General features: G+C 35.9%; 2 protein-coding genes across 2 annotated transcripts; both read left to right on the top strand.

Moving 5' to 3' along the window:
* The first annotated feature begins 14,878 nt into the window (after positions 1-14,878).
* Positions 14,879-15,811, top strand: LOC113357491 (RING-H2 finger protein ATL17-like). The gene has a single exon (XM_026600902.1). The coding sequence runs from the start codon at positions 14,879-14,881 to the stop codon at positions 15,809-15,811; it is 933 nt and encodes a 310-aa protein (XP_026456687.1).
* A 774-nt stretch (positions 15,812-16,585) lies between these two features.
* Positions 16,586-17,092, top strand: LOC113357482 (RING-H2 finger protein ATL32-like). Its single transcript, XM_026600891.1, has one exon. It carries the CDS (start codon positions 16,586-16,588, stop codon positions 17,090-17,092), a length of 507 nt encoding a protein of 168 aa, XP_026456676.1.
* The last annotated feature ends 827 nt before the right edge of the window (positions 17,093-17,919 follow it).

Below are 17,919 nucleotides of genomic sequence, written 5' to 3'. Positions count from 1 at the left end.
GAGCCATGCATGCGACCTGCATTTAAGATTCAGGCTAAGATGAACATCCTTACCGAAATTTAGTTAGTTCTATATTTTAACTATATATTTATGTTAATGAACATCATTAGATTTCAGGTACTAAATTTTGTTGCCTCCTTAACGCAATTCTATTACTCTCTTTTGTTTCGCGCTGTGGGTAAAGAACCACTTCTTTTATAGTACAAGGATGTTAAAGATTCCGAGAAACTCAATTACGGCTAGATGCATGTATAATAGCATTGCTTTGGAAATGGTTTTTTGTGTTTTATCAGCAATGTAGTTTTTTTCTTTCACAAAAAGCATGGGAGATAATTGCATGCATTCCCTTTCAAGAATAAATGTTATGACTAGAATCTCGTTCAATAGGGAAATTGCAAGGACTCTTCAATGTGCAATGGAATCCAATAACCTAAAGGAATACAAAAATTTCAAACTAATTAGAATCCTTATTAAACTAAAATAAGGTGGACTGAACGCCTCTAATTTCTGATCAAGTCGAATTGTATGAAATCCTCTATGCCCCAACTGCCGAACTTATAACACAAAATCGGTTAAAAAGACCAAAATCAACAATTCCTGGGTGAAATGGACATTTAGATTTTGATACTGCTTAAATGGCCAAAAATATAAAAATAGGCAGGATGTAACCAATCTCATCGTGCCTATTTTCAAATATTTTTTCTTATTTTTAATTTAAACAGGATGTATCCAGTTTCATCCTTGCTATTTTTTAAATTTAAGCTACTATTTTTTTTTACCATTCCACCCAAACTATTTTTTGCCCGTCCATTTGAACCGTGCTTTAAAAATATTTGGACAAATGACCCATTTTCCGAACTTATAAATACCTCCACTAAGATTTGCATTCATGCCCAAAGCTATATCATCATGAAATTATGGCAAAGGAGAACATCAACATACGGGTTAACATCCAGTTGTTCCTACTACTGGTATTACTGCAATACACCTCTGCACAAAGAGATAATGACACTAGTCCATTCGATATCCTATGTTGGAAAATGGGTTCAAAATAGATGATGAAATAAACACAAAGAAATTGTTGTACTCGTGACTTTCAAGGCTCGAATAGATTTCTTTTCGACAATTATTTCTACCCTCTCAAATATCAATTGGCAATTGTAACAGGTATGCGAAGTAATGCCTTCAGGATACAATGAAAACCCGATAACAGAGAAATTGGATTCAAGGTTGCACCCCTTGACCCAATCAAGAACACACGAGAGAGATTTTTGATGATGCTTTAGAAAGAGAGAAAACAAGTTGAATTGATTGATAACAATGGGAGAATACCTTCACCACTAATAGGGATATTCATGCCTATTGGAGATGCCTCTTCACTTCCAAAAGACATGTAAGGTGTCTCTTGGAAATTGTTGTGTCCTTTATGAACCATCACACCTGTTAGGGGTGTTTATTCCTCTCCAACTGACATCCATTTTATTTATTTAATACAAAACACTTCCCCTCGTAGCGGAAAATCAAAACCGAAAATAATCCTCAGGATTTAAAGAGATTCAAATCCATAATAAGAAATGCTGACATCTCTATGTGTGTATTCCTATGCAATTCCAACATGGATTTGACATATTGAGATGAATATAAATCATCGAAACACCATGTTATATCATGCATCTATGATAAGTATGTAAATTCATTTATACTAACCGTTTTTCTTTGTTGCTCGCATCTCGACCAAATCAATGGAAGTATCACCATTACATGAATCCAAATATTCGTATCTTCAAATCCGATATGGATTTGGCTCTCTTTTGGCCGGTTTCTTTGTGCGTCGTCCACCCTTCAACGGAACACCATGAAATATCAAAGATTAATTAATAGAGGTAAAACGACTTATCTTTGGGTTTTGCCTTCAACAATGACAATGGTATGAACGACTCCATTAATGGATTCAAGATCGGATTTCTTGCACACTGAAGTGCTTTAGGTTTGACATACTCGCAACACGGATTCTCCATTTATTGTCGATAGTCAAATTATGGTGATTCAAACCCGGAACACAAGACAGTTCTCCTAACGGCAGAGGGGAGTCACAACTGCAGTTTCTCCGAATCTCCATGTTCTTACCCCTTCAGTCCCGTTTTCCTTTTCTTCTAGTTTTATTTTCTCCGGAAACAAAAGAAATCAAACTGATTAATAAGAAAACTTTCATGAATTAATAAGAATATTAATTATTCAATAGGCACACAAAGAATTCAGCGAAGAAGGTAACGATGGGTGCAAAGAAACTCCAAGTCTCCCCATGTTTTGTGTGCGTTTAAAATCAATCTCCATTTAGAGATTATTGGGCAGTACTTTCTTAGGCTAATCCCTATGGGCTAGATTGAACTGATAGATTGGCCAAAAAGTATTGCAAATCATTAAAAAAGTGTGGGAAATTTTTTTACGCTGCTAGTTGATAGTTCTCTCTCCTAATAACTGCTCGCAATTCAACTATCAACGAGATTGAAATGCTGAACCGTTCAGCGCTCAAAAAGTGGTCTAAACGCTGAACCATTCAGCGCTGCGAGAAAATTTTCTGATCTAACGGCTGAGATTTAAAGCGCTGAATCGTTCAGCACTGAGCGCTGAATGGTTCGGCGTTATATGGTGGTCCCGCTGCTAATCTAGCTGCTAGATTAGCCATCCCATAGGACTTAGGAGGTTTCTCATGCTGACGTGGATGGCCAATCTAGCAGCTAGATATCTAGCCCATAGGACTAAGCCTAACCCCTATGGGCTAGATTGAACTGCTAGATTGGCCAAAAAGTGTTGCAAATCAAGAAAAAAGTGTGGGAACAAAGTTAACACTACTTCTGGATATTTCTCTCTCCTATCAACTGTTCACAGTTCAACTAGTAGCGAGATTGAAACGTTGAATCATTCAGCGCTGAAAAAGTGACATAAACGCCGAACCATTCAGCCCTAGATAAATGTTTTGGTAGAGAAAGAAAGTGAGACGTATTTTAGAGAGAAAAGGTGGAGACAGAGGAAAAAGAGGGATAGAGAGAGGGAAAAGGTGGAGAGACATAGCAAAAATAGGGAGAGAGAAATTGTAGTGATTAGTATAAAATCATGTGACGTTTTTTTGTTCAGCGTTCAACGCTGTTTTATTCAGCATTTCGCTGCTAGATTAGAAATACCATAGGACTTAGGAGGTTTCTCTGGCTGACGTGGATGGCCAATCTAGCTGCTAGATATCTATCCCATAGCGGTTAGCCTTATATCTAATAGATAGAATACTAATTTTCTGTTGACGCATCAAACAGAGTCCCACAGAAGCAAAACTTTTGTCATAAAACAGAGTCCCACGTATTCCACAAGATCACAGTGATTTCGAAATTCTTTTTCAACCAAAAACGTGCTCATAATCCAACATAATTCCACCCTCTTTTGTAGAGAAACTAATCGTCTAAAACTGTTGGAAAATGGGTTCAAAATAGAGGATGAAATAAACACAAAGAAATTGTTGTACTCGTGACTTTCAAGGCTCGAATAGATTTCTTTTAGACGATTATTTCTACCCTCCCAATATCAATTGGCGATTGCAACGGGTATGCGAAATAATGCCTTCAGGATACAATGAAAGCCCTACAACAGAGAAATTGGATTTAAGGTTGCACCCCTTGACCCAATCAAGAACACACGAGAGATATTTCTGATGATGCTTTAGAAAGAGAGAAAACAAGTAGAATTGATTGATAAGAATGGGAGAATACCTTCACCACTAATAGGGATATTCATGCCTATTGTATATGCCTCTTCATTTCCAAAAGACACATAAGGTGTCTATTGGGAATGGTTGTGTCCTTTCTGAACCATCACACCTGTTAGAGGTGTTATTCATCTCCAACTAACATCCATTGTGTTTATTCAACACAAAACACTTCCCTCATAGCGGAAAACCAAAACCGAAAATAACATCCTGTAGGATCAGAATCTCGCAACAATAATATCTCAGCGAAATTATCAAAGGCACAACACAATAGCGTCGCAAAACAATTTCTGGAAGCATATAACAAACGACGTCAGCTAGGATCATGAGAAAGATGTGATAGTCCTGCTAAAATTAGAGAGCTTGCGAAATTAACATTTGTAAGGTTGCTAGAATGTCGCAAGCCATATCCAAAAATAAAGGACAGATTAGTTGTCTTCCACTATGTATTTCCCTATAAATAGTCGTTCAAGTTGTAAAGATGAGGAAGATCTTTTTTGAGTAAGAAACAAGTAAACAGGAGAGAGAGAAAGTCTAGAACAGAGATCATTCTTGATTTCTTTATTTTTTCTTGTAAAAATATTCAAAGATTGTTCCATAAAATAAAGAGTTTAATCCTAAAATGGGTTGATTAATAATAAAATCGTACGAGGGGTGTAGTGTAGGATTTCCTGCAACTACATAATGGCGCTAGAAACAGGGAGATTGAAGATCGAAAGTTGAAGATTGTTGATTGAGAATATTCAAGTCAAGAAAGTGATTAAATAAATCAGTGAATCAGTTAGAAGAAAGATGAATAGAATTAATGAAAATGGCAAAAGATTGGAGTGTAATATGATAACAAAAACGATGATTAATGAATTCCATGAAAACATCAAAGGAAGAATACATCAACGAAATTTTGAAGGAAGGAAGTTATGGAGGTAGAAAAAACATCACCCTTGAAAGATTGGGAAAAGAAAAAAATTGCATTCATGGCGGAAGAAATACCAAAAGAAAATGTGAACCACACATCTCCGTTGGTCATCATAATGCCTATTACACGAAAAGAGAAGGAGAAAACAATAAAATCCACAGGAGAATGGATGTTGAATAGAAATTTAATCGATACATGAAGTTCAGTTGATATAATATTTTATCACGCACTCCGAGGAATGGGATTTAAACATGAAGAAATGTCCAGTTCAACATATTTTGTTCACGGCTTCGAAAAATCCACAACAAAACCTAAAGGAGAGAGAGTGGTACGAATTACACTTGGAGAAATCGAAACACATGTAACATTATACGTACTGGATATGGAATCACCATATAATATATTATTAGGAAGATCATGGATACATGCGATAAAAGCTGTGGTATCAACGTTGCATCAATGTATTAAATTCCCCACTCCAAATGGAATAAGTGAAATCAGAGGAGATGTTGACAATGCGAAATTATGTTATCAGATTGAAGTAAAGCATTATGAAGGACAAGCAAAAAAGAAACAATTTCGCAGAAAATTGGCAAAGGAAGCAAAGAAAGAAGAAGAATTTAGAGTATATATGATAAGGGCAAAAGAAGCCAAAGGAATACCCAGCGAAATTTCGGAAGAAGGAGAAGATCCTATGAAAACAATAAAAGAACCAACACCAATGGGAGAACCTAAACCCAGTTACACAGTCGCAGAACCAACAAAAGAAATAAACGTTGAGACTATAGAGGAACCTCTAATATTGAGAATTGGAACCAAAATGGATAAGGAAGAAGAAGAAAAAACTGTTTAACTTGTTGCGAGAATATAAAGATGTTTTCTCCGGAAGCATGGATGAGATACCGGGAATAGATCCATCAATTACATGTCACAAGTTGGAGATTAACAAAAATATGAGACCATTTAAACAGAGAATAAGAAAAATTGCAACAACTTACCATTCCCAAATAGAAGAAGAACTACAGAAAATGCTTGATGCAGGAATCATAAGAGAAGCTAAATACCCAGAATGAATAGAGAATATGGTCATTGTCCCAAAGAAAAACAAAGGAATCAGGATTTGCATATATTTCACTGATTTAAACAAAGCTTGCCCCAAAGACAATTTTCCATTACCAGATATTCCTCAAATGGTAAAATCCGCAGCGGGAGACGATAGGGTATAATCTCTAGATGGATACAAAGGGTATAACCAAATCCCTCTCGCTGAAGAATATCAAGAACATACTGCTTTCTTTGCCCCTAGAGGTTTATATTGTTACACAAAAATGTTATTTGGTTTGCGAAATGCGGGAGCGACATATCAAAGAATGGTAGAGAAGGTGTTCGCAAAATGGATACACAAGACGTTAGAAGTATACGTGGATGACTTGTTAGTAAAGAGTAAAGAATCTAAATACCATGTACAAGATTTAAGGGAGATTCCTGAACAAATGCGGCAATATAACATTAAATTGAATCCTGAGAAGTGTACTATTGGAGTTTCATCGGGAAAATTTTTAGGCTACATTGTATCAAAGGAAGGAATACAAGTTGATCCAGAAAAAGTGCAAGCAGTTCGTGACATGCCAACACCAGCAACATTAAAAGATGTACAGAAGTTGAATGGGCTTCTAGCTTCGCTGGGGAGATTCATTTCGCGATCATCGGACAAATGCAAATATTTTTTCGATATACTCAAGAAGGGTGCAAAATTTAAATAGAGTAATGAATGTGAAAAGGGTTTTCAAGGAATCAAAGAACATCTTATGAATACAACTATTTTACAAAAAGCAGAACCAGGAGAATAATTATTTATCTACCTTGCGACAACGTCGCATGCATTAAGTGATAATATTTTTCAATGATGTTTTAGTAATGAGGTTCAAACTCTCGGACTTGTGAATATTAAATTTAAAGATTTAATAAAATTATATACAAAAATATTAACAAAATGGGAGAGAGATATGAGAAAATAACCAAGACACTGATTCCACTATTACACATGAATTAATGATGGTAAATAATCCAAAACTCTAATTATCTTTTAAGTCCTTTATATCTTAACTCACTGATAATCAAGCAAATTCTCAAACATCAATTGTATCCCTTAAGCATAGATTATATAAACAAAGCATAACTTATCTAATTGAATCACAACTGATTAGGAAAATTACGCAAAGAATTTAAAACTCTGCAAAAGCAGTGATTGAGTGAATTATAATCAAATATTAGAGAAAATAAAATAGTTATTAATTATTCATGCGTAAATAGCTTCCTCATTTCCTTGGTTGTGGGAGAATTAGTCGCTCATCATGTTGGAAACATGCTCAAAAATCATTATTATTGTTCAAAGGGTGTTTACAAATGATGAAAATGGAGAAATAATTCAAAACCGGGTTTGTTACAATTATATTTGTTACAAACCAGAGAACTACGACCCACAATATGTGTCACTGATACTGTTGCTCTAAGACCCACGACTCTGTGTCGCAAACGCTGACAAATAAGTCTTCCTCTGATGTACGACCCACAGCTGTGAGTCGTTGTTACTGTTGGAAAACGACGGTCTTGCATGGTTCGTTCTTCGTGTTCAGCAGCAGCAGAAACCGAGTTTGGGAAAACTCGAATTTCTCCTTATCTGGCTCTCCTCAGCCCCCAGACTCTCCGTCCTCACTCTACTGATCCTCCACGACTTATATAGCCTCACCGCCCCCAGATATCCCCTCATAACTGCATATAATTCTCCGTTGAATTTCCAGTCACGGGAATAATTTCCTTTTACAGATCCTTCACGCGTTATTTTCTATCTGGGATATTCCAAACACATTATTTCACGTCCCAGCTGGAGTATAACTCTGTTAATACACATGTTATCTTCTAATATGCACAGGAAATCCCATGAAAATCTCGTGTGAATATTTCTCCACTGTTTTGTATGTTGACACGATTTATCCCTGTTTATGCGAAACTAAAAGACTTACCATTCTTGTTATGGTAAAACATGATATTTGCACTTAAATTTCACGAGAATATCTCATGAAATCACTACCAAATTAACTCCGGAATATTACGCAGACACAAAGAATATTTTCCCGCCAAAAAGAATTTTTGAAATGTTGAAGATGGTGTCCCCCTAACCAAACTGGGGGTGCGAATAGCAGGTGCCCAACTGAGGTGCCCCTTATCCAAATTGAGGGTGCCTTTAGTACTTTTCTCCAGGAGTCCAAATAGCACTCTTTGAGCAACTTTTTTCACACAAGTGTATTTCTCCAAAAACACCTACAAACACACAAAGCATCAAAATTAGTACAAAAATCGAGCACTAACAATAGAGACATTGAGTACAATTTAGACACAAAAATGTGTCTATCAAATACCCCCAAACTTATTATTTGCTAGTCCTCGAGCAAAACAAATAAAAAATAAAACTGAGTTAATCTCGGGAGGGTTTACCAGAGGTGTACCCACAAAACCATTACTTCTAATTGGTCACAAGTATCCAAAGAGCTATGAGGACATACATATTCTCAACCTATCTCCAAGTAACTAGAATGCCAGAGAAATTAAAGGTGTCAGCTCTAAAGCTGACTGAAGAAAAGGGGAGACACATCCGCAACACTGCTAGATAAAGAGATATCCGCTACACAGCTAGATAAACATTGTAAGATGCATCCGCTGCTTTACAGCTGGACTAATTACGTGTGATGAGTTAAACCAGTGCTAGAAAGATCTTGTTTCAGATTGAAAGCGGACTAACAAAGCAACCAAATTTATCTTTCTTCGACTCTCTCATAGTGCTCAGTAGAAACAACGTCTTCTTCGGTCTTCAACTGTTGATGATAACTATCGAACCTCATAGAACCTTGACAATTAACTCTTCCCTTCGATTTCTTCCTTGACTTATAAATTTCTACTTCCCTTTGGCCTTATTGAACAAAACGTAACGATGATTTTTTCATTTTTCATTTTTTTCATTTTTTTTCTTTTTTTCCCCAACCTCATAATTATTTTTTACAATTCAAACAGGGCACTTCATCTTCACCGTTGTTTTTAGATTAATTTTTAGTTTATTTTTTTTTATTTTGTATAGTATTTTCTCTTTCCTTTTTATGCGTTTCTTTTTGTATTTTTTTTCAGGGACTTTTTGAGGATGATGACTTCTTCTGAGGAGACGCCAGCTACGATGACGCTACCCTACATTTAGCATACATAGTATTAAAATCTAAATAGAATAACCCATTCTCCACATACAAACAAAACACAGCTAACCAATACCTGTAATAAACATCGAGACCTTCTGGATTATTCCGAAAAATTACCCACCGACGTATCTGCATCCACTGAATATGGCTCACCTGAACTGGTTTTTCATCAAGCACAGAACCCACATCGCTGAATTCATGTTCATCCTTTAAGAAGGGCTCCAAATTTTCTTTGTGACCTCCTTGATCGGCATTTTTCATGTGTTCCATGGAAAATCTAATACAATCATCCATTCCAGTCGACTTCGTAATTGACCCTTCAATGTATCTGCTCTTTTTTGGGATGTTTTTGCACTCCTTCATTTCCCTGACTCAGTATGTACGTGTAAATTTCAGTACAAAAACAACAAAAATAAATAAAAATAAAGGAAAAATGGTAAAATAACAATTCACCTTTCGAATGGGTACATCCATTGATACCTAACAGGTCCACACACTAAGGCCTCATCAGCCAAATGAACCATGTTGTGCACGCTTATATCAAAAAATCCATCCGTGACATACTTTTCGAGCGCACACATGGCCTCTGCAATTATCCACTTAGCCTGGTTCAGATACTCTGTGCTAACCACCTTTGAGCACAAAATTCTAAAATACAAACTGACTTGTTGAAGCGCAGTACACAAGTCTTTCTCTCCTGGAAAGGCATATTGAAGCAGAACAGGTAATAAGTACCACATAATCACATGGTAGTCATGTGACTTCAAGCTGCTCAAGTTCAATTGCTCCATATTTACATTGTTCCTTATATTCGACGAAAATCCTGTGGGAACTTTCAGATCTTTAAGAATATGACAAAAATCAGTTTTCTCTTTTTTGCTCAAAACAAACAGCGGAACCATCTCTACTCCTTTATTTGTTTCCTTCTCTTTACACTCTCCACAGTGTAGTTTATTCTCCTTCAATTTGTCAAGATTATTCCATGCAACAATAACATTATTATCCTTATCAAAGATAGTGTAGATAATGTGTTCCATGACGTTCTTTTCCGTGTGCATCACGTCGACAAAATGTCGTATAGCCAAGGCACAATACGACTCAAGTTCCCAAAGAATACACTTCTTGAAGAAAGTACCTGTGACAAGCTCAGAATCACCTTCCTCTTCATCAGACTGATATCTTTTTCGTTTACCTGTATTGCGGACCACTAACTTACCAGGTTCGTATTAAACATCGTCCAACTTCTCAAGCGACTGCTCTCCTGTTAGTCTCAGCGGTGCACTTTTATGCTCAGTGTCTCTAATCCCAAAAGAGTCTCATCCATAAATTGGTGCCTTGACTTAAGGAATATACGATAGTTAGTGTACACAAACTTGCTGCCATAACCTAGATGAGTACTTCGAGTTTCGTCTCCGCAGCAAACACACGCACAATAGCCATGAGTGGTACATCCACTTAAAACACCTTGAGCAGGCAAGTCATGAATGCCAAACATCAGAGTTTCTTTCAGAGTAAAATACTCCCTTTTCAAAGAATCAAAATCTTGTACACCTTGATGCCAAAGTTTTTTTAGCGTGTTGACCAGCGGACGCAAAAAACATCAATGTCTTGACCCGATGACTTAAACCAGGTATCAACAGAGTCATCAGTTGGAATTCAGACTTCATACACATAGAGGATGGAAGATTATAAACCACAAGGATCACGGGCCAACAACTTCAACTCAAAGTATGTACACCATGAGGATTAAACCCATCTGTTGATATTCGAAGCCAAACATTTCTTACTTCCGCTGCAAACAACGGAAAATTCATTTTCATTTGTGCCCACTGAGATGAACCGATTGGATGACGCATATATTCAGATGAAACTTGCGCTCGATCGTTCCACAACATTGCGTCTGATATCCAAGGTAGCGAATACATTTTATTTAGTTTTTGGTCTACAGGAAAGTATCTTAGCACTTTGCAAGGTTCATTTGTCACCACAGGATCATCTTTGGTAGCTTTCAACTTAAACCTCAGAGTTTTGCATACCGGGCACTCTATTAAATCCCCATTCTCCTCGTAATACAGAATAAAACGATTCTCACAAGCATGAATAGCCTTCGCTTTCATCCCCAGATCCTTAAGCATTGAGCTCATAACATCATAGTTTTTGGGAAACTTGTTAGGTTTCGGAAGACACTCTCTTAACAAATCCAATAAACTGTTGACACATTTACCCAAAATTTTATAAGTTTTCTTCAGATTATGTAGTTCTACCATATCAGAGAGGATTGTGGGATTGTCTTCATATGAAGGGTATAACTTCTCTGCCGCTAACGATTGGTACATATTAAGAAGATTCTCAACTTCTGGATCTTCTAAGTGATTCTCCAATTTGTGTTCCATCATGGCCATGATGAATACCAAAAGAAGAGTCAATAAAATCATTCAAATTCAAACAATCTGATTGCTTATCAGGCGTTTCTTCAACTACTTCCTTCCCCTTAGAACGACTTGTTAAAGCACCATCCTTTCTGTCACCATGTAATCTCCAGGTGGTGTATGTCTTGTCGACACCATGCTCATACAAATGGTTCCTCACAATCAAGAATCCAAGTCGATGTCTATTTTCACACTTCCTACAAGGGCAAACACACGTTTTTGCACAAGTACCATTTTCCATTGCAAAATCAATGAATTTTCTAACCTCTTCTATGTATTTTGGGCTATAAATGTCTATTATACGCATCCAAGATTTATCCACAAAATTTGACATCCTACAAACAAGTAAAGTACTATGTCTTAGTAACCTAAGTTTATCAACTAAACCTAAAAATGTCACAGATTTATCAACACACCACAATAGAATACAATTCACAACATCAATTATTAAAATTAATAAACCCCATATGTTGAAAAACTGTCGAATAAGAAAACAATAAAAGAAATACCATAATAATTAGTTGAAGATAACCCAGGAGAATCGATAGATTAGGAAATCTTAATCAAACTCAATCCTTCTGTGATAACTGGATTAAGCTTAAATCTTTAATGAAATCGACGAGTCACAGAAGAATCGGTTGAATCAATTTTGTTGATGAAGTTTCATGCAACTGAATCTCAAATTGAATCTGATGAATTTTACGGTGAAATTGATGACGACTGCAAGGGATATACCAAGAAGTCGGTGAGATGTGAAATAAATGGAGGTGAAAGATATGATGTCGTAATGTCTCAACCGTTTTTCTATCAAAACATTAAGTTTTTTATCTACCTCCCAACCTTCAAACATATTAAATGAAAAACTAATTTCAGATGATTTTAATTTTGTTTTCGGATTTTTTTTTCTCATTTTCAGTAATTAAAATGAAGAGTTATAATGGGAAAAAAATGTTGGAGAAAAAAGCCAGAATCATTGGGAGGCTGGGTAGCCCTTGTGTGTGAGATGAAATTGGGAGATGATAGTAGTAATAGAGGCGCTAATAGTAGTAATGGAGTGTAACAATGTAACTTGACAATTTAAGTTGAGGATAGGAAGGTAATTACCCACAACCCTCTTGAAACTCTGTAACAGATACCAAGCCATCATATTTTTCATGATGATTTTGGAGATGCAGATAAGTTGATATTATTACCAAGCCATCATATTTTTCATGCAAAGTGTATTGATGAGTGGTTTGCTTCTCACCCTACTGGCGTTGTTTGTCGCTTTGAGTATAAAGCTATCGATTCTGGAATCTCTCCTGATGCAGTAATTGATATAATTCATAGATGAGGCCGAGGGAAAGTATATTTGAAACTCTCTGAGTTAATACTTTTCAGATCAGCAAAATTTATTAACAAGTTAAAATTTAAAATTTAGTTTTTTTAAGCCTAGTTCAGTTCAGAAAATTAGACTATTTTAGAGAGATTATTAAACCATTGAGTATTTCATTAATGGAGTTTCAATTGTAAGTCATCTTCAAGAGGAATAGTCGTTTTGGTGGTTCTAATGGTGGTGTTGGAGGAGGAATACTTTTTGTTAGATTGGTGAATTATGTTGTTCTTTTTTAAAAAATATTAATGTGTCGCGAAAGCTTTCTGATCAAAATTTGTGTTTAGGTTTAGTCTTATGGTCTTCCAATCTAGATGCTAGATTGGAAGTCCAGGTCAGTTAGAATATCCATCCAAATCTTATGGTCATTCCAATCTAGCATCTAGATGTGCCGAACCATTCCGCAAAAAATCGAATTTTGGTTGCGTTGAATGAAACAACACAACTATCTAACTACTAGTTAGCATTCGAGATATATCCGGACAGAAAAATAGAAAAGAACAATAGACAACGTTTTTTGTCTAATCAAGAGGCAAAACTAGTTCCATAAAACTTAGCCTTGTGATTTTACTTAAAAAAAAAACTTGTAGCGATTGTTTCAAAGTGATGAAATTAAGGTTCCATTCATGCTACGTCTGTTGGGGCAAATTACCAAGCACATCATTTTAGAGCTAATATAAGAAGATGGTCAAATGGTTTGACACTCGCCTCACATAACGGAAGTCGAGGATTCGGTTCTTAATTCTTATAGAGAACCACTCTCACAATTAGTAGTTTAACCTGGGGTCTCACAGATGGTGAGGTCTATGGTCTACTTTAACCCGGACAGGCATGGATGGGACCCAAATAACTAACGCTTTAATCCGATATGGTGAGGTCCACGGCGCAGGAACCGGACGGTGAAGTCCATGGCATGAAAAGGTCTATGATCTTAATCTCCTACATGTATTAAAATTAGGTGATAATCTAAGAGGCTTGGAAATCTGCCCGTTAATATATAAAAAATAACATTTTTTTCAGAAACGGAGGTAGTATAAGAAAACATGTTTGGGACTTAGGGTACACTTATGCGGATGCGACGCTGAGGCGGACACTAACAAATTCTCAAAATATTAGGATGTGGACACGTTATGAAAATTAGTGATATTTTCCACTAAAATATATTATTATTAATGTAATTTTTCAACAATGCTAACAAATTATTGATAAATAACAGATTTATTTAAGACTAAACATATATACCGATGAAATAATACATTTACTAAAAATTTAAAAACTTCTAGTAGATATTAGAATAGTACGTGACATCTGCATCTGATATCACCGATGTGTCTGTCCTCCAGATACACGCATCCAAATGTCGGGCCCGGTCTGACACGAACACGTGATCATTTTAGAAGCGTCTGTGCTACCATACCGGAAGCTATAAGCAAAAGCATAACTCGTTAAAGAAGTAGTAATTTTTTTCTGGGTTTTTTTATCTAGTGCATACATGCATAAGATACCAGTCAATCATTGACATGAGAAAATGTAAGAAAATAGTATATAATATAAGAGAATAATTCTTTCCACTTGGGAATGCAAAGATTCATGAATTTTTGAACTTCTCTCTCTACAAATGCATTCTTCAATGCAAAGAATCATTCTCTCATATTTTATAATTTTTTACATTTTTTCATGCCAATGATTGATTCTTATAGATGCACAGGATAAAGAAATCATTTTATAAGTCAACGGTAAAAAAAAAATTTGTTCACTTACTTAAAAAAGTCTTTCTGAAAATGGGCTCCCATATTAGCTTTTCCACTTGACAGCATTAATATCCAAAAACCCTCTAAACTCGTTCATAACTATCAAAACGCGTAAGCAGGAAATTTAGGTAACGTATCCAAATCCGTTATGACTATCACTTCTATCTCCTTGATTCCTCTTCCTTCATTTCGAATACAGCCTTAACAAGGGTTTCATCAGTGTTAGCAAAATCTTAGTTTTCTTCTCATTATTGTCCGATTCAGTGAAATTCTTTGAAGAATCAACCAACTTATATTGTTTCGTAAGTAAATCAATCTCTGTTCATTTCATTTTTAGAGTTCTGGTTTTTAGGATTGTGTTGTTTGTTTAATTGCAGCTGAAATGTTTGAATTTTGTTCGGGTTACAAATCCATGTCAAAGGAGAAGAAAAAGACCATGATCAATAAGAATATTTGGATTAACATTCAGTGGTTTAATTCCATCTACTTGATACTACTACTAATACTTTCATTACTTCCATATAACTCTGCCCAAAGCGACAAAGGTAATTCATGGATTCCAGAACTCCACATTGATAATCAAACAGAATTGGTCGCATTCGTTTGTGGGATAATCTTAATGGTTGTTTACTGTATTCTTTTTATTTGGAGAACTAATTTTCTTAATGAGCAAAGACGTATTAGAGGTCACCTAAATGATAATGTTACTACTCTAACATCAACAAGCAAAGGAGGACTTGATTTAAAAGTGATCGAAACGATTCCGGTGTTTGTCTATTCTGATATTAAGAATAAGAAGAAGATTCATTCTAATGAAAGAGTAGTAGAGTGTGCTGTCTGCTTAGGTGAATACGAAGATGAAGATATGTTGAGACTATTACCTACATGTCGTCATATTTTTCATTGTCATTGTATTGATGCTTGGTTTATCTCTCATTCTACTTGTCCGGTTTGTCGATCTAAAATTGAAGTTATGGCTCCCGATGCTGCAGTTAATTCAGGTGGTACTGTAATTGATGTATTTGAAGACGATGGGAACCATTCTGAGTCGACAATGACTGTGATTAATGTATCAGCAGAGCAAACCCATGTTTCAGTTTCGGTGGCAGAGACTTCGGAACAAGCAACTGATAATTTAAACCTTAAGAAGAAGATGAACCCGAATCAGACTACAGGAAGATCAGTAAACCCTTTTGAAGGACTTTCAAAATCGCATTCAACTGGACATTCTTTGGTACCAGAAAATAGTGAGAGGTATACATTGGGATCACTAGATGATGTGAGAAAGGCTAGTGTTAATGGAAAATTGAATCGGTATAAGAGATGCGTAACTTTTACGATATGAGGCGCGCGGTTCGGTAAAGTCATCATGGTGGCAGTGAAAGGAAGAACTAATAGATGGAAGAGGTTTCCGTACAACCTTATTTGCTTTAAACGGTGCCTCCACCATTTTGGGACGACATTTACCAGTATTCAGCCCAGCAATTTCTATTTCCCTTGACCTTGGAGCGGCATTTGAAACTGTCTTAGTAAGTAGCGTCTTCCATTGAACAATTTCAATGACTTCTCTTCCATTAAAACTAGAATTTTCAGAATGTCATTATTAGTATCCCCTTTGTGGTAATTGTTAGACCTATCCGCGTGAATGTTGTTATTACAAAGAAAAAAATGTCCTGAGTATGACAGGAGTTGAATGTTCAATTTTTTATATATGTCTCAAATTTCACACCCCGACACAAGTTCAAAAAAATATGGAAAGCTACTGCCAAGTTTCCTTGAAAGTCAGATCACAGGACTTACTTTTCTAAGTCTTCTAAATACTCCAAATATTTCTAAGTCTGAAGATTTTAATTCTTCGAACATTTTAATTCTACTAACATCTAAAGACATGTAGTTAAAAAGGTTTTCTCTGCACAAACTCAGTTCTACGAATACGAATATCATGATCGAAAAAAATATCAACCTTCTGATTGGTGTCTTGTATCTCAATTCCATCAAGTTAATACTACTATTACTACTACTACCATTCACCTCTGCACAGAGCAACGATAATAAGCAACATAACGAGGAAGAATATTTTAATGTATTAATGTTAGTTTGTATTCTAACCGGATTTACTATGATTATTGTAGTCGTGGCTGTTTGTGTGCCTTCCTTAACTGGTTTATTAGCTAGCTGTATTCGAATACATTTTCTCAATGAACAACGAGGGAGTAGAATTGATCCTAATAACTTCGTAGGACGATCATCAGCTGGAGGGCTTCATTCAGTGGTCATCGAAATGTTCCCGGTATTGGTCTACTCCGACATTAAGAACCTTAAGGAGATTTCTACTCAAGGAATGGTAAATGATTGTGTTGTTTGTTTAAGTGAATATGAAGATAAAGATTTTTTAAGATTATTACCTAAATGTCAACACGTTTTCCACCGGGAGTGTATTGATAGTTGGTTTGTTTCTCATGCTACTTGTCCAGTTTGTCGCTCTAATCTTAACCCCATTGCTTTAGAAACCGCCACTAATGGCGGGGTTGGTGGTGGTGCTCATTCAGTAATTGATATATTTCAGAACGACCAAAACCGTCCTGACACGAGATCGATCCATGTTGGTTCTCGGGCAGTGGCATGATATAATTATTATTTTTTTCACTGCAGGAAGCTTCATTTCATTTTCTACATTTATGTTATTATGGTACCAAATTAAAGTTGAGACGAAATGAAAATTCTTGGTGTACAAATGTTTGATTTATGATATGACTGAATGCTGGAGTCTATCTCAATTTTAGTGGACAGCTCAAATTTAACGATGAATCTTGACAGTGACGTTTAGTTGTAGCACCAGGTTATGTAGGGCAATGGCATCTTAGTGAGAGACTGTAGGTTTAGGTAAAGACCCCAGCCACATGTATTAGCTTCCCACTCTTTCACAACAATCACCCAAATAACCAACAAATCGTTTCTTGTTGTTGTTAGATTATCTTTGACTTAGACCGGAAGGTAACTAAGATCATAGACATCTCATGGTCAAAACAGGTACTGGTGGGCAGTGGTAACTAGCTCAGACCATTCGTTCAATGAAAAAAATAACACACTCCAAAAGGCAGTGAAAGCAACAAAAATCATCCCTAATCAATCACTCTAAATCAGTCAAATAACCAACAAACTTGATTGTTTTTCGTTGTTGTTAGATTATCTTTGCAAATCAGACTGTAGTTGCAGGAAAATCTACAACCACATCCCAATTTATTTAAACCACAAATCAAGTAATCATCATGAATCTTCTATTAATTTTCAAAGATTATAATTGGATATATTGATTTTACAATGACTTTACTTGCTCTCCAAATAACTTTCTCTCTCCTCGTTTCTTGTCTAACATTCACTAAAAGATCTCCTTTTTTCATGATGACTTCCTTCCTTTATATAGTGATTCCTCATAGTGGATGACAGCTAAGA

This window comes from Papaver somniferum, chromosome 1 (genome assembly GCF_003573695.1).
Source record: "Papaver somniferum cultivar HN1 chromosome 1, ASM357369v1, whole genome shotgun sequence".
Classification (NCBI taxonomy): Eukaryota; Viridiplantae; Streptophyta; class Magnoliopsida; order Ranunculales; family Papaveraceae; genus Papaver; species Papaver somniferum.
The sequence above is the reverse complement of the archived record's forward strand: the minus strand, read 5'-3'. Positions and strand labels throughout refer to the sequence as shown.